Source organism: Rana temporaria, chromosome 4 (genome assembly GCF_905171775.1).
Source record: "Rana temporaria chromosome 4, aRanTem1.1, whole genome shotgun sequence".
Classification (NCBI taxonomy): Eukaryota; Metazoa; Chordata; class Amphibia; order Anura; family Ranidae; genus Rana; species Rana temporaria.
The window spans coordinates 237146654-237174440 of NC_053492.1; the positions used below are offsets into that span (position 1 = coordinate 237146654).

General features: G+C 43.4%; 1 protein-coding gene across 1 annotated transcript in view; it reads right to left on the bottom strand.

Annotated features, from left to right (window-relative positions):
• Nucleotides 1–27504, bottom strand: part of PGM3 (phosphoglucomutase 3) — a 48814-nt gene extending 21310 nt beyond the window's left edge. The window contains exons 1-8 of the mRNA XM_040350016.1: nt 27416–27504; nt 20403–20607; nt 20145–20329; nt 10983–11050; nt 8583–8716; nt 5701–5896; nt 5439–5596; nt 1947–2030 (exon numbers count right to left, since the gene is read on the bottom strand). Of these exons, the coding sequence (XP_040205950.1) occupies nt 1947–2030; nt 5439–5596; nt 5701–5896; nt 8583–8716; nt 10983–11050; nt 20145–20329; nt 20403–20606 (1029 nt within the window). The 5' untranslated portion in view covers nt 20607; nt 27416–27504. The remainder of the gene's footprint in view (nt 1–1946; nt 2031–5438; nt 5597–5700; nt 5897–8582; nt 8717–10982; nt 11051–20144; nt 20330–20402; nt 20608–27415) is intronic.
• Nucleotides 27505–27787: the final 283 nt, after the last annotated feature.

Here is a 27787-nt window from a genome sequence, read left to right on the forward strand (position 1 = left end):
GGGTGGGATTGGGGCGCGCAGAGCCTATGGCTCTAATCACGCGCTTCAAAAAAATACACCCCTGCCATTGGAATCAATGCATCTGGCGCCCTCTATGTAGATAAGTGGGCCAGCCGCATGGATGAGGGGGCGGCACCCGTTCGCTGCTAATAGAAGGGCCGCAACTGCTCGCGACACAAGTCATATTGTAATTGAGGGTAATTAAAAATTACTTTTCCTTTTCAAATCTGCAGCTCTGTAATTTTCTGTGAAATGTAATGAAACGTGGCTACCTGGTGTTTTGTACAATTCATTAAGGCCTCATGCACACGTTTGACGTTTTTACAGCAGCTGTTTTTGGTTGTAGACTTTTTTTTTCTACAGTCATTAAAACTCTACATTAGGTTATCCCATGTGTCCATGCACACATAGGGTGGTGTTAGCAGTTTTAGGATGTGGCGTTTTTGAGCAGGTGTGGGTTCTGAAAGACGTTTTCAGCTGTAAAAATGCTCTAATGTTCATAAAGGCTCTAAAACATGGCCCACCAGCGTTTTTGATCGAGTAAGAGAAAAAAAAAACAAACACTAAAAAACGCTATTGCAAAAACTTTGAAAAACTCACTGCAAAGCTAATGGCATTTTTATAATGTTATTTTAACATCCAGCGTGTATGAGGCCTCAACAGTCCTATGTATCTTCATTTCATTTGCAGTGTAAATCTCCCCACAACTGCATTGTGTGCCGCACAGTAAAACACTTCCACCAACTTTTGTTTTGTGGTGCTCTCACCTAGAATACCAGACCTCTTAAATTCCAGGGGGTCAGATAAGCCATATATAGCCCACAGGGTATGTGAAAATTGTAAAACAACCCATTCGGAAAAATAATAAAAAAAAGTCTTGTATTGTAAGTTTCAAAACTGCGAGCAGGCGGGCGATAAACAAACACTTTAGTGCTTTAGGCGGGTTGTTACTGGTCTCATTTACCAGTATGCTTTGCATTGCGACCTTCCACCTTCCCCCCTGGGAAGAACATGGAAAATGCGTTTCTCTGTACTAAGCATACTTCCTCAACTCCAATCCTGCTGGACAGCCAGGTTGTGCACCAAACGCTACCCCTTCAACCCCAAACTATTAGAGAGCCAAAGGGAACACCCTTAAACTCCATTGGAGATTTATCGAGTAAACCTAAGGCGATTGGAGTGGTGCCAGAGAACGGATTGCTGTGCATTTACAAAAAATAAAATATTAATAAAATTGGCATTGAGACAACCATAATGGCAGCTGCTAAAACCAAGTTGATGGCATTCACAAGAATATATGAAATTTAGATTCACAGCTTTATGTGCCTAGCATATGGCAAAGAGTTTCAGTAATAAAGATGTCAACTCTTCAATATAACCTTCATTTTTTTTTTTTTTTTCATCTCAGTAAATAGGAGTTAATGAACAATCTAAATCATTAAGGAATCAAGAGTCTTCACAAACTAAATAAAAACCAGGAAATCAATAACCTTCCCTTAAAGTGGGTGTAAAGGCAGATTTTTTTTTATCGTCATGCATCAAGATAAAAAGCCTTCCATGTGCAGCAGCAGCTCCATACTCCACCCCCACCCCTTACCTGAGGTCCCTCTCTGTCCAGTGAGTGTCTCAGCTATCTGAGATTTAGCCAGCTGTGACTCAGCTCAGGTGCCCCCATAGCAAGCCGCTTTCTGTGGGGGCACAGAACAGGAGGGGGCAAGAAGCACAGACGAGGGACCCGTGAAGAGGAGAATCCAGGCTGCTCTGTGCAAATCCACTGCAACCGAGCAAGTATACAATGTTTATTTATTTTTTACAATAATAAAAAGACTTTACAATCAGTTTAACAATTTTTTTATTGGACATGCCCCAGTACCACCCCTCCCCTTTCAATCATGGGTGTTGGCTGTATACAAGTTACAAATCTAAATGAACAAAATTCCAATTACCTTCATGACTTCCTCCAAGTAACGTGTAGAGCTTCCATTCGCATATGCTGTTTGCACAACTGCCATTTTCAGGTTTAAATTGGCCTAAGCAAAAAAAAAAAACACAACACTAAAACACTTTTGTGACAATGACATACCTGTATTAACAGCCTAGGCCATGTATACATTATAGATACATGAAAATAAATGCAGCGCTCTCACCAAGGGCGTCTCCCCAGTATAGAAGTAGAGTCCACGATAGGGTGTTTAGGCTGTTGTGTCCTCTGGACAACACTAAGGCAACAGTCAAAATAGGAACTGTGACTAAGGCGGTGAGCCGAAATGCATCAGCCCTTGTATCTTTTTACATGCACCAATAATCATTTACATTTGGATATGGAGAGGGAGTTGCCGGCCTTTCCTATTTTGACTGTTACATTCTAAATGCCGTTAAAAAAGACAACCATCGAGAATTTGGTTCCCAAATTAGTTTTACAGCCACATTTGATGCTTGCAACATAACACTGGAGTGCACTGTCATTCCTTTGCTTGGATTGTCTTTACACCTCTTGCTTGCATTTGATTTCTCTGGACAACAGCAAAGGAGATCCTAACTGTACCAAGCCCTCAGATGCTTTTCAATGGAAAAACCACAGCAGTCAAGCCAAAATATCACAGATGTTTTAGCAAATATATAATACAGCAAGAACGGTTTGGCTGTTTTTCTAGAATATCCTGGTGCATTACTCATCTAAACATACTGCAGTCCAAATATGCATGTTACCACCAATAATGTGAAATGGGGAGTATATGTACTGCTAAAAGAGCAAAGACAGGCAGAATTATTATAAGTCATGATGATAGTTGTCCTATAAATTATAATAGCTTAATTTAAATTATGTCCGCCAACATAGCAAGCACAGACATGGACAGTTTTTTTTTGCTGCCGTTTAGTAAATTTCGTTTTAACAATAATAATAATAAATAATATTATTTTTGGGCTTTTAAACCCTGCCCAAATATTTAGGCTCAGTTCACACCTAAACCGGCTGCGGATCACACACGAACGCTGTGCGTCCCTGTTCTCCGTTTCAGGGACGAATCTTTGCCAAAGACGCACAGTGCGCTCCGCAGCCGCCCCCGAGATATGTGAACCCACTCCATAGAGAGCCGGTCACATTCTCCTGCTATGCGAATTGGATGCGGGGAAATCCACATAGGTGTGAGCCCAGCCTGAAAGTAAGATGCCAAGGATTGGACTTGTGTGGTTTCTCACTTCTGAGAATTAGCTGTCAATCTGAGGTATGACACTTGCTACACTGTTAACTGCCTTGGAAAAATACAAATAAGTGGCGCTGAATAAATGACAAAAATGATAGAAAAAATAAATCAACATCAAATATCAACGGAATCAGAATGAAAAGTCCATATGTTTAACAAATATTTTTTTTTCAAAAAAACTGATCGCAATGGCTTTATACCAATTGACAGTTGCCATCACCCCTTATGGCTTAACTCTATTCCTAAAAGTCAGTTTCTTAGGCTACGCAGGAACTGTTCCAACACGGACATCTTTTGCATACAAGCAGATGTTCTTAAGAAAAGGTTCATTGATAAAGGGTACAATCCAACATCTGTAGAATCCGACTTTCAGACAGTCTTGGAGACTAACAGGAGCTCTCTATTGGAAATTAAACCCAAACGTGAAGAAGACGACAGCTTCAAATGGTCTCTATTAACGTCATTTTCAACCCAACACAAACAGATTAAGTCTATTGTGTCCAAACATTGGGACATACTAAGAAATGACAGTGTTTTGGGGACGGTTTTACCTGAACGCACCAAAGTAATATTCAAGGGCGCACCAACACTCCAGAGCAAAATTGCTCCCAACATCATTAATCCTCCAACACGTCCTACCTTTTTCCATCAATTGGTAGGTTATCATCCATGCAAAAAATGCAAAGTATGCCAATATAATGTTTCTGGAAGAGCAAAAAGTCTCGAATTCCGTTCTTCAACCACTGGAAAAGTTTATCCGATCAAACGGTTTTGCACATGTGCTACGAAATACGTAGTGTACCTTATAACTTGTCCCTGCGGCCAACAATATGTTGGCCGCACTATTCGCAAGTTCTCAGTAAGAGTGTCGGAACATATAGCTCTTATCATAGCTGGGGATACCCATCATACAGTACCCAGACACTATAAAGCACATCACGCCAGAAATCCAACCGGAACTCAGTTTCTAGTTATAGACCAGTTTGTTCCCCCATGGAGGGGTGCCCCAAAAACTTGTGGGGTATCACAATTAGAAACTTTTTGGATTCACGAACTTGGCACACCTACACCGTTAGGACTCAATGTAGAATGGGACATCAACTCATTTATAAACAAGTCTAAGGCCCCGTACACACCATAGAATCCATCCGCAGATAAATCCCAGCAAATGGGTTTCAGCAGATAGATCCTATGGTGTGTACACGCCAGCGGAAATGGTTTGATGGGGTCATTTTTCATATACAAGCATGGTAGCAACAGCAGAGTTTACCCCAGATGATGATCGACTAGATCGAAACGCGTCGGGACTCTGCTGCTGCCATGCACAACCTTTCATTGATGCCCTTTGTTTTTATCGCAACTGTAAGTGTTTTTAACCGTTATTAAATATTATTATTTTTACGGTATCACACTATGCGACTTCGTTTTCTTTTATGTACCTTGGACATAATCTGATTCCTTATGAGCCATCGTTGAGCTGTCGTTATCCCTCCTGCTCTGGCCTAAAGTGATCCCTTCAGGTTATCGTTTCAACTGGACATCCAGATCTGATTGATGGGGTTTTCAACCACCCACATAAAGTCTGTATTGACCCTCTGAGCGTATGCTTATTAGGGTTCAATACCTCTGGTAAGCCTCTTTTCCTGGTGGTGGTCATTCACTCATCACAGTTATTTATTTCATCTCACTTTGGTGTTTGAAGTCTTTCAGCATATAAGATCATCCATCCACAGTGCAATTATTCACGATCCAGTATTATTTGTTAAACATATGGACTTTTCATTCTGATTCCATTGATATTTGATGTTGATTTATTTTTTCTATCATTTATTCAGCGCCACTTATTTGTATTTTTCCATATTTGTATTACTTTCTTGTTTCACTAGGTTTGTGGCTGCTCACTACACTGATAGCGCAGATTTATTTTGTTTGTATAACTGTTAACTGCCTTGCCGATTAATGTCATCCTGGATTGTGTGCTAATCTTTTTTTTATTATTATTTATGGTCTATCCAAGAGGTGTACTAGGTGCTGCAAGGCTGGTCACTAACCCACACCCTTTGCTGGAGCTAGAAGGGTCTGTGCACAGTATACAACCCACCCATGACATTGACTTGTCCCAAAGATTGCTGGGAGAAATGTTCTGGAGGCAACTGGCTAGGTCAGTAGCCTTTGACTTGTCATAGCCTTGTGTTCGACATGCAGACAATATAGGATAAATTCATACAATACCTCCAATAAAAGTTCTTTGATGAAAGTGCTTATTAAAGTAGCAATTTTATCTCCATCAAGAAGATGGAACACATTGTTAACATCATGGTAATAGTAGACAATGCGGTCAGCATCCCCATCAAATGAGCAATATCGCTCAGTAGGGTTAATATCCATGCCTGGAAACAAATCGAGAAGTTACATTGGCAGAGTATAAAAACAGAATCTGAAACTAGGCATGTCAAAAATTGCAAAAAAACATTCCCACAAGTAAATTCCTTACCTTCAGGAGATTTCTGCTGCACCTTCACATAGTCAGCGCCACACATATAGTTGAGCTTCCCTTTAGAACCATCATTAAAAAACTGTATGGAAAGCACAGACTGTAGATATTGTTCCATCTCCCTTAGCTTCAAAGCACCAATACCATTAGCTCCATCTACATTCAAGCACCTGAGCTCATCACCACAGCCAGGAGCCTAAAGACAACAGCATGTAAAAGGAAACACAAAAAGATGGAAATCAGGTCTTCGTCAAATTTCTGACCATGATAAACACTAAGAAATGTTTGTTTTTCATTTGAGAACTGCTTTCACCAACAGGTTTTCGTATTTTATTATTTTCTTGCAAGTAAATTGATGGACTTTCTAACATTAGTCCTGTGTATGTTCTTTGGGCAATGCAAATTTCACCAGGGGGGGGTTACCAAATTATATACTATACATCTACACAGTCACGATTGATAATGGCCATACATGTGCAGATGCCCTCTAGGAAGGACCAAGCTCCCATCCCTCATTTAGCATTCTGCAAGGGTAATAAAAATTGACATTTAAATACTAAACAAACAACCCCTGCTCCTCCTTGATGCCAATCCCTCTTAAGGCCATGATCAAATCCTATATGCATCTACAACCTTGGGTGAATAACTATTGCATAACTTTCATACATGCATAATCTGTGTAAACCAAATACAATTAATGATACATCAAAGAACATGAAGTGAAAAGTTAGGAGCTGAAAAGTTACGTCGCCATACTAGTAGGGCCAAGGGTTTTCTAGTGATGCCGGTTCTGTCATTGTGAGTTTTTTTTTTTTTTTAAATTTGTAAAGTTGTTTTTAACAATAAACCTGAGATTACTCTATAAGGAGCTCTCTTTTCCATACCCCATATGCTGCACACTACTCATCCCGTAAGCCCCGGAGTCACAATTGGAGGATATCCATTACAGAGGAGTTAGAGGACACCAGAGGATACGAATTGGGTTTGGTCGCCAGTAAATAGCCTACGGGCACAGTAGACGACTCCTGCGATAAAAGGCAAAGGAGCCCAACATCTTGGATTTTTATACTACCCTCAGCAGGAGGATGTATTGACATTGTTGGGACATGGAGCACTACAGCACTTTTTGCACTAATATCACTTCATATTCTTTAAAGTATCATTAATTGTATTTAGTTTAAACACATTGTGCATGTATGCTAGTTATGCAAATAACCAAAGCATTATTTATTCATCCAAGGTTGCAGATACATATAGGTGTTGATCACAGGCATAGCCGCCTTAAGAGGGATTAGCATCAAGGAGGAGCAGGTGCTGTTTAGTATTCAAGTTTATCTTGCCCCATTAGTGGGGACAATTTTGGACAGTATCAGCCCAACCATATTGTTATCCAACACCAAGGCATGAGTGTCATATTAATAAGAGACATCTTCATTGAATAATAAAAAATAAAAGTCTCCAGGTCAAAACGTATAGGAAAATCAGGAGCACACAAGCCACAAAGGCCCACCTGCTCAGCGCTTCAAATTTTACTGTCATTTTAAATGTTCCAGGCCACTAAATTCTATTAGTCAGTCCAGTAATCTAAAGAATTGGATACCCCCACTTAGGAGATACTTCCAAACAAACCCACTGTAGGGTTCTTTGTGTCATATTATATATATATATTTTTATAAAAAAAAAAAAAAAGCGCCTGATCAGAAACTAAAATCAGACTCTGCTCAGGAGGGGTTAACAAAGGAATAACATCCTGTTCCTTTAAAGCTTGTACTGTGTAATTTGGTCCCCCATATCACCTAAAAAAAACTGTCTGATCCTGCCTGGCTATGCCCTCCCCTCTATAAACTGTCCACTGTATATCATGGCTTCTGAGCTCCGACACCATGGTCAGTTTACGTCACTGTCAGTCGCAGCCCTCCTGTCCTCCACCCCCTCCCTGCTGCTAAAATAACATTTACTTTACTATAAAATCGTCCGTGTTTCCTAATGATAGGTGCTCGTCTCAGTTTTTAATAAAAAAATAAAAGCCTTCTTTACTTCATTTCAGAGCATCTCCCAGCACTTACATGACCGGTCTGCTCCCTCTATTGTCCCGCCTAACATCAGTGGGGGAACCTCAGCCCCACCCGCTGCAGCTGTCAAACGGGGAGAGGAGAGGGTCAGCCTGTCACATGAGCACCGAGAGACGCTCTGAAGTGAGCTAAAGAAGGCATTTTATTTTTTATATAAAAAACAGACAGGAGCACTTGTAGTTAGGAAACAAGGAGGATTATATGAAGTTGTCAAAGTGGGTTAACAACCACTTTAAGGGCAGATACCTCAGAAAACTCAAATGTATGGCATTTAGAAGAACTGCAGAATTGTCATAGCATAGGCATCTCAATGACTGGTTTCACTTGTTGGGTGGAATTAGGATTTATTCAGATTGTATGCAATGGTCATGATTCTTTTCAAATGTGTGTGACTGCAGTTTGTCAACAGTCTCTGTGCAATCCATTTATAACTATAACTCACTGCTATGTTTTCTTGTATAGTATGATAGGAGAAGAGCAGGGTATGAACAACAGCCTTTCTAGTGTCTCTGCAGTCTTTTATAAAATCTACAATTCACTGCAAGGATAGTTTTCTTGTAAAGTAGGCATAAAGCTGGGTGCAAGTGTACAATTGAAATCCTAGACAAGCCCAGGGTGCGTAGAACTGAAATGGGTGTCAACATAAAAAGGTACGTGGCACTCACGTTGTACTCGCATGAATAATCGTAGATTCAGCGCATTTGCAGATTTCCAGAAAACTGCATACATAATCAATGCCAGTATAAGCATTGCAAACAGTATGCCAGCAAATTAGAATGTTCACTTGGCCGCAGCTGTAAGATGTATTACCTGTTTGACCAATTCTTTAAATGCTTTGGAAAGTTTTTGGTAATATCCTTCAATCGTTGGTTCACCATATCCTCCATCTGTATTTCGGCAACAGACAACATAGTGTAGCTGGGGTGTAGTCACCAGTCCATAGTCTTTAATAAATGAATAAATATTAGAAGACTTCTAGTAGGTTCACTTTTGTCTACAATACAGCACACAGAATATAAATGCAAGCTTATAGCAGTTTTGTGCATTACCAAAAGTCTATTTTTTTTTTCTTTATTATAAACACATGTAAAAAAACTAACACAATAAACTGGTTTTACAACTCCATTGTCTAATTTTTCTTTACGTTATTGTAAAACAGAGGTTTGCAAAAGTGGCAATTCAGAGGAAATTTGTCCCCTCTCAATGACTTGTCCCCAGAGTATGAATATTATCCCTTAGATCACAGTCCACAACTCATGTGCATTAACCCCTTGGCGCCCATTCTTCAGGGCATATGGGATAACCTCTCAGCACGCAGTCTCCTGTCCACCCTTATTTATTAGTTCCACCACACCAAATACCAGTTTTATCTCCATCAATCCTGATCCAATAGTAATTACAAATCTACTGCACCATTTTCTGCTTAAACACTGCCCAGCAATAAAGCCCAGCCCGATTTTCCAATATCATGCCACCTCCACTGTCCCTGGATTCAAATTTTGGGGTCATCTTTTGAACCTCCATAAGTTCCAATTACACAATCCCTCCAGTTTCAGTACCATTACCACCTGGTCAGAAGCTACGGTACTGCTGACAAGCTCCCCGACACCTCTTGAGCCCCAGAATAACCGGCTTCAATTTCAGCAGGCCTATATCTATGACACCAATTCTGATATCTACCTCTTCTTATATCTACCTCTTCTGTAAAACCCTCTGTGTGAATAGCTTAAATCCCACACTGCTGCTTTATAACTGCTCAGTTTTGAAAATGGGTGCCAAATGCATTATGGGGTTCACTTATCCACCCCTGCTACAATGATTCTTAGTTAATTGCTGCTAAATTTTATAAGGAGAAGTAACCACAAATTGCAAGTCAACAGGTTGACCCCCCTCCAATCCCCTCTTGCACATATTGTTACCAAAATACCCTCCACGCTCCTCTGCTGCACAAACTACCTGTCGTACCTGCCACTCCCATCTCCTGCACATACATACTGATGTCCTACCCATTTCCCTCCTCCCCTGCACCTACTGCCCACTGTCACACCCTCTGCCTCTCTCCTGTAAATGTAATTATCCTCCTCCACCTCCCTTATAACCTCTGCCCTTCTTTCCAGTACATACTACTTGCGCTCATACACACTGCCCTCCTTTGCACATACTGACTGCTGTCATTTCTTCAGCACTCCTCTTCTGCACATCCTTCCATACCCACTGCACTTTAACACATATGTACAGTTGACATACTCACTGCCCTCCGCCATACTGTCCAGATTGTTCTTCTGCGCATACTGTCATCTGTCCTACCTTCAGAATTCTTTCTTGCACATACTGCTTGCTGTCATACCCGCTGCCTTCTCTTGCACATACTGCCCCATATCACGCCCTCGGCACTCTTCTCCTGCACCTACTGCTATGTTCTTCAAACTCCTCTACTGCATATACTGTCCGCGGTCATACCATCTGCACTCCTCCTGCAAATGCTTCCAGCTCTCATGCCCTACGATATCTTCTCTTGCATGCCGCAGACACACTTCTTTAACCACTTCCCGAAAGACAGCTACAACGTGGGCTTAGTTTGCCGGGAGGGGGGTCCATGGATGTCGTCATGTGGTCACACTGCCCGCACGCACCGTGGCACGCTCTGATCCTTTCGGACACAGCTGATCACAGATCAGGGTAAAGGGCCAATTACAGTGGCCCTTTACCGTGTAATCAGCTGTGTCCAATCACAGCTGATCATGGAAGTGATCCCGATTATCAGTGCAGTCCCAACAGTGGCGCCAATCAGTGCTGCCCATCATTGCTGCCTAACAGTGCCTATCCGTGCCCAGTGAATGCAAAGCTTTCTCCAATTGGACAACATAGGGTGTTGTCACACTCTCCACCTTGTCCAAACGCTTTTAATTAATTAAAATGCAAAAGCATTTTCTGAATAGGGCTCACGCCGAGTGGCTGACATCCTGTGCCGAGAATACAGAAGTCTGGCGCTAGGCACAGGACCCAGAAGCAAGTGGAGATCACCGACGTAGTGCCATCTACTTCAGTGATTCCCAGCTTCCAGGGGGCATCGGCCAGTTATGGTATATACATAGTTGCATCGGTCCAATATAACTATGTATAAAGTGCTCCCGTCTGGAACAGTTAAAATAACCAATAAACTGTGCATTAACTGGAAATACACTATAGTTTCCTTTTTATTTTACTTACCTTGGAATTTAGAATCCAAGGAAGTCACTCCATCTATCACAGCACAAGAAAGTGTTTCACTGCTTGGCCTGAGGAAAGAAATCTGTACATAAGCTTTCAATTACATTTTGCATTTAACAGTTAATTGCTGAAAGAACTAATCCATTTAAAATTGAAACTTCAATTTCTTGGTAGATGTTGCAGGGTTAAATCATCTGATGACTTCTTATACTTACTAGGGCAGTGGTTCTCAACTTTTCTACTGCCATGACCCCTTGATAAAATTTCCCAAGTTGTGGGGACCCCTAACAGTAAAATTATTTTAGTAGAGTGGGTTGTCGGCACCCAAGGCAAGAAATTTGCGCCTCTAACCCACGGACATTTAGCGCTCCCCGAGTCCCTTCCACTCATACAGTATTAAAACCCCTTATGGTACATTTTAGGATGGACCACTCTCTCTCTTTGGACTCATTTCTTAACCTTTCATCTGTCGCTATACTAATTTCCTCTTTCTTTCTCTTTTTCATTCTTTTTTTCCCCCTCTCTCTTTTCCACTACCTTCCATGTATTCTCCATTTGTATTCCTTCTCTTATTCCTTGGTGGGGGGAATGGTATTAGTGGCAGTGTTGGTGGGGAGTTGGGATGAGTGGCAGTGCTGGGTGGGGGAGTTTGGATCAGCCAACTTAAATGCTCTTGATCAAGGTCATCTGCTAATCTGAGAACTGTAGTGGGGACTTTTAATGGCAACTCTAATCACAGGTAGTGTTACTCATTGTGACTTCAGCTATGTGGTGTCTCGCAGCAGTGACACCTATGCCATAATCAGGATGGGGTCTCCTCCGGCTCCTCCCCCTCCACATTCCTCATCAGTCAGCTGACTTCTAGTCTCTCCCCCCACCCATGCCGTGGACTGAATGGGCAGCTGCGAAGAGGCAGAGTGGGCGGCCGCGGGCTCCAGGAACAGTCCAGCTTGGCAGCCCCAGGGACAGCCCTGCTGGGAAGCCGCGAAAAGGCTGGGGGAGAGGTCCGGGCTTCAGGAACAGCCCAGGATTCGGGGACCCCTGGCAAATTGTAATTCAACCCCCAGGTTGAGAACCACTGTACTAGGGACTCTGATGAGTTCAAGTTCCTACGTCTGCTCACCTGATGGTCCCTTTACAAGGGGGCGCGCACTCTCCCCACTGAATCTTTTATGTTATACAAAAGAGATTTTAACAGGATGTACTAGAACATGCAAACATGTGTCAAATCTCCCATGTGGACAGAGTCAAGAATTATAGCAAATTTATCACACAGTTACCCATATCCAAGACATATCGGAAGCTACGGGTTGACTTATGCCAAAAGCCCCTGCCAATTCCTTAAAGCGAAGTTCCACCCTAAAAATTAACTGTTTTATTAACAGCTTGCCTTTAAAGTAAAAAAATAAAAAATAAAAAAAAATTATGTTTTTTTACTCACTTTTATCTGGCTGTTACTAGGCAGATTTCCTAATCTGCTTAGTTCCTGGTCCTAGGTGGTTCAACTTCCTGTCCCAAGACCCCTTTGCCTCCTGGGAAATGATTACACTCATTTCCCAGGAGTCTCTGGGCATTACTGTGCAAAAAAAATGCCCAGCATGCACCTCTCTCTGAAAACCAGGAATAAAAGAGGAACTGGGCTTCACATGCCCACTCATGGGTACTGCCACAACATGAGCTGGAGGATATAAGGCAAGTGTTTGCAATGATTTCTGGAAAGATTGGAGAGCTATTAATATGTTTTAGGGACTATTTAATGTAATTCATTTTAGCTTGCAAAAAAAAAAAAAAAAGTAAAAAATTATGCCCGGAACCTCGCTTTAAATAACTTGTTTGGACTGACCCCTTAACATGCTCAACTTGAGCCTTCCAAATAACAATAAGAAAAAAAAATGCTCTTTCCAAACATACTTTACTGAACAAAAGACCTGTAAACAAATGTGTAAAAAGGAAATTTGCACAATGCAAAGCAGAAAAAACAGATACAAATCAGTCCAAAATATGTGTGTGCTGTGCTAAAATGTGATGCTAATTATTTATAAACATGGCAAAGTCAAGAGGACATCCATCACCTGACCACCTATAATGCCGGTTCTTAGAAGAGACTGGAGGGTCCGATCAGGTCCGCCTGATAAACTGACAGGTGGACCTGATCGGACAGCCCATGTAAAAGAGCTCCCTCGTGCAGGTTATAGTCAAGAAGTACTCTTCACGTGGACAATTTACCTCTCTCAAGTGTTCTCTCACCCTAATTATCTGACCTCCATTACAAAAGGACAGAGTGCATGTGTCAATTGCCAGCTAACAAGACTTCACATCAAGCATTTCTGCAGGGAGTGTTCCTTCCCCAGGCTTAAACCAGTAGGTCGAATGGCAAAATTAGCACTCTTCTCAATCAGACGAAAGAAAGAAAGAAAGAAAGAAAGAAAGAAAGAAAGAAAGAAAGAAAGAAAGAAAGAAAGAAAGAAAGAAAGAAAGAAAGAAAGAAAGAAAGAAAGAAAGAAAGAAAGAAAGAAAGAAAGAAAGAAAGAAAGAAAGAAAGAAAGAAAGAAAGAAAGAAAGAAAGAAAGAAAAGAAAAGAAAAGAAAAGAAAAGAAAAGAAAAGAAAAGAAAGAAAAGAAAAGAAAAGAAAGAAAAGAAAGAAAAGAAAGAAAGAAAGAAAGAAAGAAAGAAAAGAAAAGAAAGAAAGAATCTAGTGCTCTCTGCTAGGTCTACTTATACAACCAAAAATTGCACTTGCGATCTCCACAAAACCCTGAAATAGAAATAGGATATGGAGCAGCTGGGCATTCTTTCCTGGATCAAAGACTTGAAACGGCAGCTGGCCGCTACATTCCTCCTGTTCACAGATACAGTGTTTGTTCAGAAATCGCAAAGCTTTTCCCAATGCATTACATCACTCGTACCGTCATTGATGACATCCCAAATTAGATTGGGCAGAGCTTTGCAATCCTGACAAAAACACGGTCTGTGAAAAAGAGGACTGTAGCGGCCAGCTGGTGGTTCATGTCTGATGTAATCCAGAAAAGTGTGCCCAGCAGCTCCACGTTCTGTTTCTATTCCAGTGTTCATGTTTTAAGAACACGTGCAATATTTTTTTTATTTTTTTAATTAGTAAACCTAGCAGAGAGCACTATATTCTTTAGACTTGGAGACTGAGCTTGGTCATTCCAACTGCTGATTAAAGCCTGGTACTGCATACTGTGAATTCTGGGGAGGGATCTGTCCCTGCATGGGTGCTTGATGTGGAGCCTTGTTAGCTGCCTACTTATGTCAAGACACATGCAATCTGACCTATGTGATGGGGGTCAGATAATTGGGGTGAAGGGTCCACATGAACGGCACTTCTTGAAAATAACCTGAACATGGGAACTGGATTTCTGTTTCATTTTCAGCACCTGACTTGTATACCTTTTCCAGTTAAATGTTGTGCTAAGCTGTAGTACTGAATATTCATAGATGTGACAAAATCAGGTATACCTGGTCCCATATTTTATATTCACAGATTTTGTCACATCTATGAATATTCAGTACTACAGCTTAGCACAACATTTAACTGTTCTATAGGTGGTCACATGATTGATGGTCTCTGACAGTGTCACATTCATGAATAATTAGCATCACGTTTTAGCGCAACACTTCTATACGTAAAGAAAACCTACGTTAGATCTACCGGTAACGGTATTTCTACGAGCCTTCCAGGACGGCACACCAGAGAGATAAGGGCTCCTCCCACAGGAAACACAATCAATTGACAAGTTTGTTATAAGTTCCCACCCACCCCCTTGCTCCTCAGTATTTAATAAAGTAATCTTGAACTGGTTCACAAGGGGCACCCCATCGGTACTTACCATTTAGCATATAGCTTACCTTTCTTTACATAGGGTGGGTAGTAGGCCTGCCGTCCTGGAAGGCTCGTAGAAATACCGTTACCGGTAGATCTAACGTAGGTTTTCTCCTACGCCTTCCAGGACGGCACACCAGAGAGGATATAAAAGAACTCAGGCCTACTTTAGGGTGGGACCCTTGCCTGCAAGGTCTTTCTGCTAAATGTCAGAGTCTGACTTTGTTTCACCACCTACACTACCTAGTGTGTGATGAAGGTATCCTAGCTGGATCATGTAATTGACCTGCAGGTCCGCTCCACCTATGTCCCTGTCTCCATTTCGGATGCAGGACCTAGGTGGCATGTGCTCTCAAAGAAAAATCTGAGAGCCTGTGAATTTATTTAAGATAGAAGGATTGGCTGTGCCAATATTCTAGCCATCGTGGTCAATAATGTCTGCAATTGCTGCATAGGATCATCAAAAAGTTTAATCAGAGATTTGTTCTGTGGCACAAGGAACTACTCTGATCGACCAAGAAAAAACATCTGGTTACAAGCCAGTGGTCTGTTCAGGAGAATGGTTTAGAAAAAAAGGGTCTCCTGACGGACAATCCTTGTGGGTCCCCTTTCTTGTCCGCCATAGTCATGGTGAAACAAGGAAATCAACCCACTCAAGGATACTAGATTATGGAAAGCTTATTTCCTGGACTCAAATGACTGGGCAGGTATGTACCCAAGTAGGGCATTTGGTGTGTTCCTGCACCTTCAAGGAGGGGTGGTTCCCCTTCAGTTCACCTGCCCCCCTCCATTCATCAGAATGCATGTACCTCTATAGAGAGGACACCTACTGGTCAGTGTCAGGTCCACAGGATGTCTTGGCGTGGCTCACTCCTGCGCCCGCCCCACTTCTGCCGACCAACCCCCTGTCTCCAACGCACACTGCTAGACAGGTCAAAAACGGCTGCTATGCAAGCCTGTTGGCAAGTAAGTCCAATCACCCCCTGGTCATTTCCAACTTCTGGTTCTCTTCCCATCTGAATGCTGACATGTCAGATGTGAATCTGTTCTATATCCCCCAGCTCCTTATAGTCCTGCTGGCAGATGCGTTAAACTATGCATGAAGGAGCCTGGTAAGAACTGCGAGTAACCACTGCATTTTTTGGCATATAAAACAAAAGGTATCAGGGGAAGCAACTCTCCACAGCACCCCTGTGCACAACCCGCAGGCACAATTCGCCCTACACTCTCAGGGCAAATTACGTGAGTGCCGCACGCCAACAAAATACAATATTTTGTAAATACACGGCGTCTGAGTGCATAATCTACTCCAGGCACCAGAAAGTGCCAAGTTAAGCAGATCCCTACCATAGGGTTAGTTCTATAGTAGGAGTAAGAAACGAATATTGGTTAGTCACATCCAGTTCGTCCAATGGGGTGACCTGAAGGATACATACCGAGCTGTAAATTTATCGGATTGGGTGAACTAGTCAGATAAGCTCTGATGTTGTATCCTCAAGCAACCAATTTCTAACAGCGTAACCCCTCTTTTTTATAACCATGATAGGTGATTTTTATGACCTTCTTCTAGTGTCCTATAACCCTACTGGGTTCCGGTCTAGGGCATGTCTCTGGCATGCCTAGATGTAAAGGACTGAATCTTTTGCCATCAGAAATCCTGTTCCTTCCATGTGTATAGAAAATAAGGTCTGAAATAAAGTGACAGATATATAATTAATATCACAGATATACAGGTCATAAATCTTAAATTTCTGAAGGGTAGCCAGCTTAGGTTTAATATGGAACATTAAAACAGGAAGACACACCCAGCTTTCACTGTTATATTTTCTGATATACAGTCACCTGTAGGACAAAGAAGACACAAATCAAACTTAGAATGTTGTGTATTTCTAATATGTAATAAGATACCATGTCACCTAAGCAAAGGGAAGGGACAGAGGCTCCAATGTGAGCTTCTGATGCTTAATAGGTTAGGGTCCTTCATCCAACTGAAAGGACAATAGCAATTATGGTGTTTTTCTGAGTAATTAAACACAGAAGACACGGGCACCTTCCAATGCTGTGTTTTTCTGATGTACAGCAAACTAAGGTAATAAGTTCAAAAACAGGAAGACAAGGACAGCTTCAGTGTTGTGTATTCCTGATACCGACCGCAGTACGGTCCTATAACCAACAGAAAAATTACTAACACCTCTTGCGTATTTTCGATGGTCACGAAAAAGCAGTCGCATAGCCAGTATGACCACACAAAAAGACATATGTGCCCCCCAACTGTGTATTGCTGGTGCTAGACCACCTGCAGTCATGACCAGAGAGTGGCACCAACACACTTCAAATCATTAACAGGGTATGGGACCTAAGACAGAAACGTTACCAACAATAACATTGTGCATTTCTGTTTAACAAGACAACCCCGTCATATACCCGGCAGAAATGTCACTTAGTAAAAACTCAATGCTGTGCGTTTCTGCCAGTAATGCTGTGTATTTTTTGATTAGAGAACCTGCACAGCTATACCACAGAATGTTGTCGGCCACTCAACAGAAAAGTCACTAGCCAGACGCCCAATGCTGTGCGTTTCTGAATAGCAACAGTATACAGTTACTGAACCCACAGAAGTGTCATTCCCAGCAATACAATGTTATGCATTTTTTTGATTAGAAACTTGTACAGTTATATGACCAACAGAATGTTGCTGACCACTTAATGTGTTACTTAATGCAACCTTGTAGGGTCATCTAATCAACAGAAATGTCACTAGCAACTGAAAGCTTAATTCAGTGCATATCTGAATAGCCACCGTGTACGGTCACTTAACCTACATAACTATCCACTACAATATTGTGCGTTTTCTTGATTAGCAAAATTGTACAGTCATATAACCAGCAGAAATGTCGCTATCAGTCACTCAAAGACCTGTGTTTCTGATAAGCAGTAGTGTAACCTTACATAGTCAATATTATGCATTTCTGATGAACCATAGGATATTTATATAACAGAAAAGACACAAGATAAACTTCCAATGTTGTGCGTTTCTGACTAGCAACCTTGTAAAGTCGCATAACCCACAGAAATATTACTATCAGTAAACTATGTTGAGCATTTCTGAATAGCAATGGTGTATGGTTATATAATAGAAGTGTTACCAACATTTCAATGTTATGCGTTTTGGTAAGCAACTGTGTGCCATTACATAATCAACATTATGCATTTCTAGTGAGCCATAGGATAGCATTTCTGATGCGGTCAGGCCAACAATCTATCCTAGGCAGAGCCTGAACTCCAGATACTAATCCTTCCCTCAGTGGAGGAATATGGTAGTTCCAATAATGGAAGTCTGAGGTGTGTGATCATACCACAATAGTGGTAGCTGCTATTTTACCATGCATAAGTCTGAGTAGTTGTAGCTGATCCATACACACAGGTGGAAGCGAGTCCAGGCCTTTAAGGTCTTAACGAGCACAGACCCAGCGATCAATTAGATCTCTAATGCAGAGGTGATCACAATCTTAGGCTGGAGGCAATCAGCCACCTGTAGGGCTTCATACTAAATACAGGCTAATTTTCATAGCCTTAACACAGAGGTTTGCAGAGAAAAAACTCTTAATTAAGGGTTTCAGGCTCACATTTTCTGCTTCTCATACAGCCCTGGTGGTTTTGTTGCCTAAGCCACCAGAGGTTTATTGATTAACTCTTATACACTGATAGATATAGTAGCAGTGTAAGGAGGAGATGATAGGCAATCAGACACCTGTTGGAACTTGGGAAGATGTTGCCACTAATAAGCAACCTCCTCAAGGGTAATATATATACATTTAAGATGTCCCTTATGAGTGCCTGTCCACCCCCCTTTAAGAGTTAGGTTTTTGCTGGGCTAAAAACCTCTAACAGCACCATTGTAAGCTGTCAGGTTCATGGCAGTTGGCTCTAATCCTTTAGGGATTAATGGAGTGGATAAAAAACCACCACCCCGGATTGAGCCTTGCTCAGGCCTTTATATGAGATTATTCTAGGGACTTCTATAAGGTCCTCAGAGGCCGATTTTTCCCCTGCAGAAGTCCCCCCAGATCCACTAGGGTGAATGGGGCGTCCTATTCTGCTCGGCTCCCCCTTAACCTCCCTGTCTTCCTTAGTTTCCTTTACTGGACTAGAGGAAATGACTGTGAAAGTGGGGGGAAGGGCACTAGATCCCATTCAGACAAGGCCTTCCTGGGAGGATGTGTCCTCTCTAGGGATAAGCTCCTCTATGTCAGACCTTAAGTTACTGGCTGCCTGGTGGCTACACGGAAAGTTTTTTTTTTTTTTATTTTTTTATTTTTTTTAAAAGATTCTTAGCAAAAGGGCTTTGGGTGGGAATTTATCCTTACAGTACCCACACATTTATTTTTAGAGGAGCTTTGCCCTGTAGCGGCAGGAGATTGTTTATTTGGGTCTCCTGGGCTCCGCTGGGGAGATTAAAGACAAGAGATATACACTTTACTCTGTCCTCCCCTAGGACTGTAGGTTTGTACTGGGGAGGGGAAAGGGTGTTGAGAGGTAAACTCCAGCCTGTTCTGGCTGGCTCCGGGATCTCAGACCCCTGCAAGCCAGGAGCTCTCACTCCCTTTCCTCCTCCCTTTCCAAGGGGGATTAGTACTCACCACACCCCGACCTGGATCTGCCTGCAGTCACATTTGCCTTCCTCTCCTCCTGTTCCATGAGGAGGTTGGCTGGGTCCTTGGCTTGCCGGTACCTGTGTTAGGGTTTATCCGCCGCCGACCCCCACCGCTCCACGCTGCTCTCCACGCCGAAGCGTCACTTCCGGGTTGCCCTGTAAGGAAACGCCCACGCTCCGGTGGCGCGGTTCCCGTTTCTCTCAGAGAGAGGCTTGGAGCGCAATGCTCCTTAGTGGCAACCCCCCCAGGAAGGAGAGAGCAGTATCGTGGCGGCTTTTTTGCAGAGGGACGATGGCTTTTTCACCACAGCTCAGAGCGCCCATGCATATCTTTGTGGCGACCTGTGAGCGACCGAAGCCAACAGGTTAGTTCAGCTCTCCCCGGCCTCCCTGAACCTGCCTCAACAGGGGTACCCTTCGACCTCACCGTCTCCAGGTAATATAAAACAACAAACGTGCCGCTGTGTTCGGGAGAAACACAATCAAAATACTGAGGAGCAAGGGGGTGGGTGGGAACTTATAACAAACTTGTCAATTGATTGTGTTTCCTGTGGGAGGAGCCCTTATCTCTCTGGTGTGCCGTCCTGGAAGGCGTAGGAGAAATATGCATTCCCACTGTACTGTAATCCACTTATGATGGCTCAAGAAAATCAATCTGGCATACCGTGTATCTCTTCCAATAGCTATGAAGGCTTCTTGCTGCATATTTATGGATTCTTGCTTGATTATGTTTGTCAGGACCATCTGCAATCCATGCTCCTCAGCATTAGCCAGGTTAGTGGCATACACCTCCCATTCTTGAGCTAGCATTTCTCCCATGGGATCCACTAGTTTTACACCATTGTCTTCCTAGGCAGGAATATCGATAGATTAGGATTGTATTATATAAATAACAAATAAGAAATGTTCACCAAGAACGAACCTCAGGATTGTGTGAGGCGGTCACCATAACTCCAATGACAGACTTAGTCTTCTTGGACCTAAGGACTGCCAATAAGCCCATACGGTACATAACATGGTCCAAATGTTCTGCTTTGGTTCGGAATCCTGCAGTGCCATACTGAAGAACGAGTCCAGCAGGCTTGGCATGGCGGGCAGAGGACCTCAATACTGATTCCAAATGCATCCTAAAATTGAACACAATATTAACACAATCTCTACTGAATATGAAACAGATCTGTGTTTTTTTAGAGACAAAAGTATGGATCCTCCGACTAGTAATAAGCTGGCTTCAGACAGGCTTACTTATAAAAATAAATTATTATTTAACCCTCCTTTTTGGTTTTACTTTCTCAAATTCTGACACTCGAGTTTGTATTAGGAGTAATGGGTCACCCCAAAAGGCCAAAAACTGCCCACTGCCTGGCTTCACGTTGTACAGCGTGTACGGTCACACAGTTTACCTGGTCAGCAACTGTTAGATTAAAAAAAAATTACAAATCTCTGGCTGCCCAATTTCATTTCTACTACAGAGAAATGTTACCTCAACATTATGCGGCTGTTTTACCATGTACTTGTACTAAAAAATATCATGTGCTCTTTGCATGCCCTTTGTGTGAAATAACTAGTGATCCTGCCTTTCCCAGTGCTTTTCAGTTTTAAACTGGCCACGCCAGGCATGAAAGCATCTGATGAGCCTGCGTGCTGAGAGCTTGGGGCAAGGCAGAGTTGTGCATCGCATGGATGCATAGAGTGGGGCGCAGGAGTGAGGAGGGCTTTGTTCCAAAGTACGTTTTTCATAATGTGCTAGTATGCGATGCATACTAGCACACTGACATTGTCTTGTAGGATTTTTTTTTTTTTAACCACCAGTGGTTTACAACCAGTGGATCCGACTTTGCCCTGCGACTTGAAGTCCGACATCCATCTGTCTGATCCCAACAATGCAGGCACTTTGTGTCTGGTATGAGCCCCAAAATCCATATCAGACCCTTATCCGAGCACCGTGGCAATCTATGCCATGTCCGGTCCCTCCCCTGTCTTCTGGGAGACACACAGGTCCCAGAAGACAGCAGGGACCATTTAGAATGCGCAGTGTGACTCGTGCATGCGCAGTAGGGAACCGGTCAGCTTTAGGTGAGGACATCAAGGGCGCCCTTATTTTAAAAGTCAGCAGCTAAAGTATTTGTAGCTGCTGACTTAAAAAAAAATTTAGGCAGAACTCCGCTTTAACTTCTTCTCAGCCAGTGTTATTAGTACAGTGACAGTATTATATTAGCACTGATCACTGTGTATTGGTGATGTCAGTGTCAGATTACCCACCACACTATCACAGTCCCATTAAAAGTCGCTGATCACAGCCATTACTAGTATTTTTTTTTTCTCTCTTTATTCCAGTATATATTACATAGTTTGTAGACACCAACTTTCAAGAAAACCAATCAACTTATTGGGATTTTTTTTTTTTTTTTTTTTTTTGTTACAAAAGACATGTAGCAGAATAAATTTTGGCCAAAATGTATGACAATTTGTTTTATTTGATATTTTTTTCAACAGAAAGAAGAAATTTGTTTTCATTTTATATTTTTCATCAAGGGGGCTTCACCGCCTGTTTCCCTTACTGTGGATGGCGGCGCTTGGAGCTGCCAGGATTGAGGATCGGCCTCGGCGGGGGCTGACATTGCTGGCGGCTAGGACAGGTAGGTGTCCTTATTAAAAGTCAGCAGCTCCAGTGTTAGGAGCTGCTGACTTTTAATTTAATTTTTTTTGATGGAACTTCCTCTTTAAGAGTTTGAATTTGTATGCAACCATGCAGACCCTTCCACTACATGGTTTTGGTAAATCTGAAGACGAAAATCTTCAGAAAATCCAATAGTGTGGTATGGGGTCTAAGACCCCTTTTACACTGAGGCATTTTTTTCAGGCGCTAAAGGGCTAAAAAATAGCACCTGTAAAGCGCCTGAAAAACACCTTCCCTGCAGCCCCAGTGTGAGAGCCTGAGTGCTTTTACACGCTTGCAGGACGTTAGAAAAAAGTCCTGCAAGCAGCATCTTTGGAGTGGTGTATACACTGCTGCACCGCCGCTGCCCATTGAAATGAATGGGCACTGCTGCCGAAGCGCCTGAAAAGCGCTTTTTCGGGCACATTTAACCCTTTCGTTGGCCGCTAACAGGGGTTAAAAGCGCCACTAAAACAACGGTAAAGCGCTGCTAAAACTAGTATGAAAGGAGCCTAAAAGTGTAAGTAAACCCCCCTTGTTTTTACCAAGCTGTCATTGTCTTCCATTGTTTGTACGATGGTCTGTGGTTTCCAGCAGACTTCATCGCCTGCCCCTTGTAGAGATCCCCCCCGTGATGAGGATGTTTGTAATAGAAGGAAGTCGATCGGAGTCTCTGCCTCCACACTACAAACCCCATGCAGCCGGTAACAGCCAATTGGCGGCCGCAGCTGCACACTTCTTCCACTGGGGGGGGGGGGGGGGGGGGGGGGGGAATAAAATCAGCAGACAGCGGCTGTCATAGCAGCCATTTAGAATAGACAGTGGGCAGCCGGGGGGGGGGGGGGGGGGATTTCCACCCAGCACGCCCCTGCCTCTGATCCCTCACAATCGGCCTTTTTTCACATAATAATCGGCGGATTTCTTTAACCACTTAAGGCCCGGACCAATATGCAGGTAAAGGACCAGGCCCCTTTTTGCGATTCGGCGGTGATCAGCGATTTTTTTCGAGACTGCGACATTATGGCGGACACATCGGACAATTTCGACACATTTTTGGGACCACTGTCATTTTCACAGCAAAAAGTGCTATAAAAATGCATTGTTTACTGTGAAAATGACAATTGCCGTTTGGGAGTTAACCACTAGGGGGGCGCTGAAGAGGTTAAGTGTGACCTCATGTGTGTTTCTAACTGTAGGGGGGCGGGGCTGGACGTGTGACATCATTGATCGCCTTTCCCTATATTAGGGAACAGACGATCAATGACAGCGTCACTGTAAAGAACGGGGAAGGTGTGTTTACACACACACACACACACACACACACACACACACACCTCTCCCCGTTCTTCAGCTCCTGTGACCGATCGCGGGACTCCGGCGGTGATCGGAGCCGCAGTCACAGAGCTTCGGACCGGGTCGCGGGCGCGCGCCCGCGACCCACGGCTGGGCATTTAACAATCACGTACAGGTACGTGATTGTGCCCAGCCGTGCCATTGTGCCGACGTATATCGGCGTTAGACGGTCCTTAAGTGGTTAAAAAGGTGAAATATTGGTCGAACTCCAACGGCCATGATGCTGCACATGTGATCAGTTATGACACCAGCCATTGGATGGTTTGACAGTTTGGTTGAGAGCACAACCAGTGGGAGTGTTACATCTCCGGCACGTGCCGTAAATAAAATTGTTTTATGGATAGGTTTACTTCTGCTCCAATTCTGAACACAGCTACATCCCCAGTAATGCAACCACATCATTTTTGTTTTTTTATTTTTACTTCCCTCCACCTAATAGATTTCAGCTTATTTTTCAATTGAGCTGAACAGTTTATAGGTCACATTAACCACTTAAGACCCGGACCAAAATGCAGGTAAAGTACCTTGCCCCTTTTTGCGATTCGGCACTGCGTCGCTTTAACTGACAATTGCCCTGTCATGCTACGTGGCTCCCAAACAAAATTGGCGTCCTTTTTTTCCCACAAATAGAGCTTTCATTTGGTGGTATTTGATCACCTCTGCGGTTTTTATTTTTTGCGCTATAAACAAAAATGGAGCGACAATTTTGAAAAAAATTCAATATTTTTTACTTTTTGCTATAATAAATATCCCCCAAAAATATATAAAAAATAAATGTTTTCCTCAGTTTAGGCCGATACGTATTCTTCTACCTATTTTTGGTAAAAAAAAAAAAAAAAAAAATAAAAAAAAAATCGCAATAAGCGTTTATCGGTTGGTTTGCACAAAATGTATTGCGTTTACAAAATAGGGGATAGTTTTATTGCATTTTTATTAATTTTTTTTTTTTTTACTACTAATGGCGGCGATCAGCGATTTTTTTTCGTGACTGCGTCATTATGGCGGACACTTCGGACAATTTTGACACATTTTTGGGACCATTGTCATTGTCACAGCAAAAAATGCATTGTTTATAGTGAAAATGACAATTGCAGTTTGGGAGTTAACCACAAGGGGCGCTGATGGAGTTGTGTGACCTGAAGTGTGTTTACAACTGTAGGGGGGTGTGGCTGTAGGTGCGACGTCATCGATTGTGATTCCCTATAAAAGGACGGGGAAGCTGTGTTTACACACGGCTCTCCCTGTTCTTCAGCTCCGGGGACCGATCGCGGGACTCCAGCGGCGATCGGGTCCCGGAGCTTCGGACTGGGTCGTGGGCGCGCACCCACGACTGGGTACTAGTACAGGACGTATATGTGCCCAGCCGTGCCATTCTGCCGACGTATATGTGCAGGAGGCAGTCCTTAAAGCGGTGGTTCACCCTTAGAGGGCACTTTTCCCCCTTAGATTCCTGCTCGTTTTTACTAGGGGAATCGGCTATTTATTTTAAAATATGTGCAGTACTTACCCGTTTACGAGATGCATCCTCTCCGTCGCTTCCGGGTATGGGCTGCGGGAATGGGCATTCCTTCTTGATTGACAGTCTTCCGAGAGGCTTCCGACGGTCGCATCCATCGCGTCACGATTTTCCGAAAGAAGCCGAACGTCGGTGCGCAGGCGCAGTATAGAGCCGCACCGACGTTCGGCTTCTTTCAGCTACGAGTGACGCGATGGATGCGACCGTCGGAGGCCTCTCGGAAGACTGTCAATCAAGAAGGAACGCCCGCTCCCGAAGACCCATACCCGGAAGCGACGGAAGAAGATGCATCTCGAAAACGGGTAAGTACGGATCATATTTTAATACAAATAGCCGAATCCCCTAGACCGAACGAGCATTAATCTAAGGGGAAAAGGGGAAAAATTTAATAAATGGGTGAACTCCCGCTTTAAGTGGTTAAAAAGTGGAAAAAGTTCTGAAATGATTTATTTTTGTGTAATTTTCCTACATCACAGAAACCTGACATTTTACCAGGGGTGTGTAGACTTTTGCTATACACTGTATATATTGTTGTCTATGCCCTTGTTATGGAGATTCACCCCCCCCCCCCACCTATATTTGTCCTGTGTACCATTATCACTGCGAGTGATGGGAAATCCCAAATTTTGGGCTGTCGCCAGAACAGAACTAGAGGAGAAATTCTCCAATGGGGACACTAGTACCAGGGATTTCCTCTCACTTCCTGTTTTGGCTATGAAATAGGAAGTGAAGGAAATCTCAACCTTCCCTTACTCTATCCAAATGAATACAAATTGTACCTTAAAGCGGAGGTTCACCCTAAATGCCAACTTTGTCTTATTCATACCACTAGCCATCCTGTATGTATAATCCATTTATTTATTTTTTTCTGATTGCTTACCTTGATTCAGCAGCATTTTTTGTTGTTTCCGGGATTCTTTCCCCGCGGGAGTGGGCGTGCCTTTACAATTCCCCGGCTGAGCACGATGTCTCCTGGGAGTGATGTGTCGAGACTCCCAGGAGACGCGCTGTAGTGTAATCACAACGGGGCGTGACCTTCTCAGTATGCCGGCCGTTGTGATGGCAACTGTGTAGCGTTGACGGCGACGCTCGCCGTCAACACTGCACATGCGCGGGACAGAGCGGTGAATGCTGGGACGTCAGCATTCACCGTATCCCGGAAGGAAATCCTGGTGGGCTTCAGAGTGCCCACAGTCCAGATGGAAACGTCCATCTATGAATTTTATAAAATATCTTTTGCGGGTAAAAGACAATGCTGGCGCCTGCAATACTAGGACAGGTGAGTACCCGATTTGCAAAGGTAACAGCGGGAGAATCATCTGAAAAAAAAAAAAAAAAAACGTATTCCCGCAGAACCCCTGTTTTAAGGCCCCTTTGACACGGTTCAGGTTCGCCTGTAATTTTTTCTCGGCAGACCTGAACGGCTGCTCCATACATCTCTATGGAGTGTCGGATGTCAGCGGTGACATGTCCGCTGACATCCTATAAACACAGACGGATGGCGATACGTTGCCATCCATCCATATCGGATCGGGTGAGATCTGATGAAAACGGACCTGCTGTCCGATCTCGCCATAGGAGACAACGGCAATGGACAAGCCCCTCCCCACTCAGTGAGCAGAGAGGGACCTGTCATCCACCGGCTTAGTGGAGAGATCTCCCGCTGAGCTGGCGGACCGCTGCAAGCGGATCCATCCCTGTGTGGAAGGAGCCTTAGTTTTACTTTGAGCTACCAATTAACCACTTCATTACTGTGCTATAGCTAAAAGACAGCTACAGAACGGCTCTAGTTCTGGGAGAAACCACACCCCCCAATGCACCCCATGGGGCACGCATGCTCTGTGATCCTTTGAACACAGCTAATCACAGTGGCCCTTTACCATGTGATCAGCTGCATCCAGTCGCAGCTGATCACATGTAAACTAACTTGCCAGTTATCGGCATTACTTTCCTCATGTGCTATATCAGTGTCTGTAACTGCAGCCTCATCAGAGGAAGACAAAACTAGCACAATTTTAAAAACAGAATCCCCCCCCCCCCAAAAAAAAATTTCAGGTTTTGTTTATTTAGCAAACAACATATTAAAAAAAAATGCTGTGTCAAAAAAAAAATGATAATTTCATATGGGAACAGTGTTGCACGACCGCACAATTGTCATTCAATGTGTGAAAATTGGCCTGGACAGGAATGGGGGTAAACGTGCCCTGTATTGAGGTGGTTAGTGTGAATAATGAGCTGTAGATTATTTCCAGCGAGTGAGGATGTATGAGCTGCGCAGGGAATGTCCCTGGAAATGGTATATAGATAGAGGGAGAAGGGAAGCAGTACAGGCATGTGTAGTAAGCACAGTTGCACACCTCCAGTGATGGAGCGCCCCCCTCCTCCTATTACCCAGTCTATGTGTTACCTGCTCTCTTCTCACAGCCAGGAAGGTGACGCCGACCCTCGTGACGTGTCTAATCAGCACTCACCATTTCCTGGTCCCGCCCCCCTGCCTGCGCTGCATAGGAAGAGGCAGCTTTCCACGCAGCCAATCAGAGCCGGTGTTCTGTCGAGAAGCGCCCGCTATCGAATAGCGCACGGGACGAACTGCGCTTGCGCCGTACGTAACAGCACAACAGTTGAGTTTACGATCAGCTGTTGTGTCGGCTAGACGGCGCCTGCGCACAATAGGCGACGGAAGAATTCTTTGAGTCAGGTTATGCCTCACGTTGACGAGGCACGTTCATGTAGGTGAGTGGCGTATTTTTCAAAGATGGGGAGTGTTTCTCGACAGAAC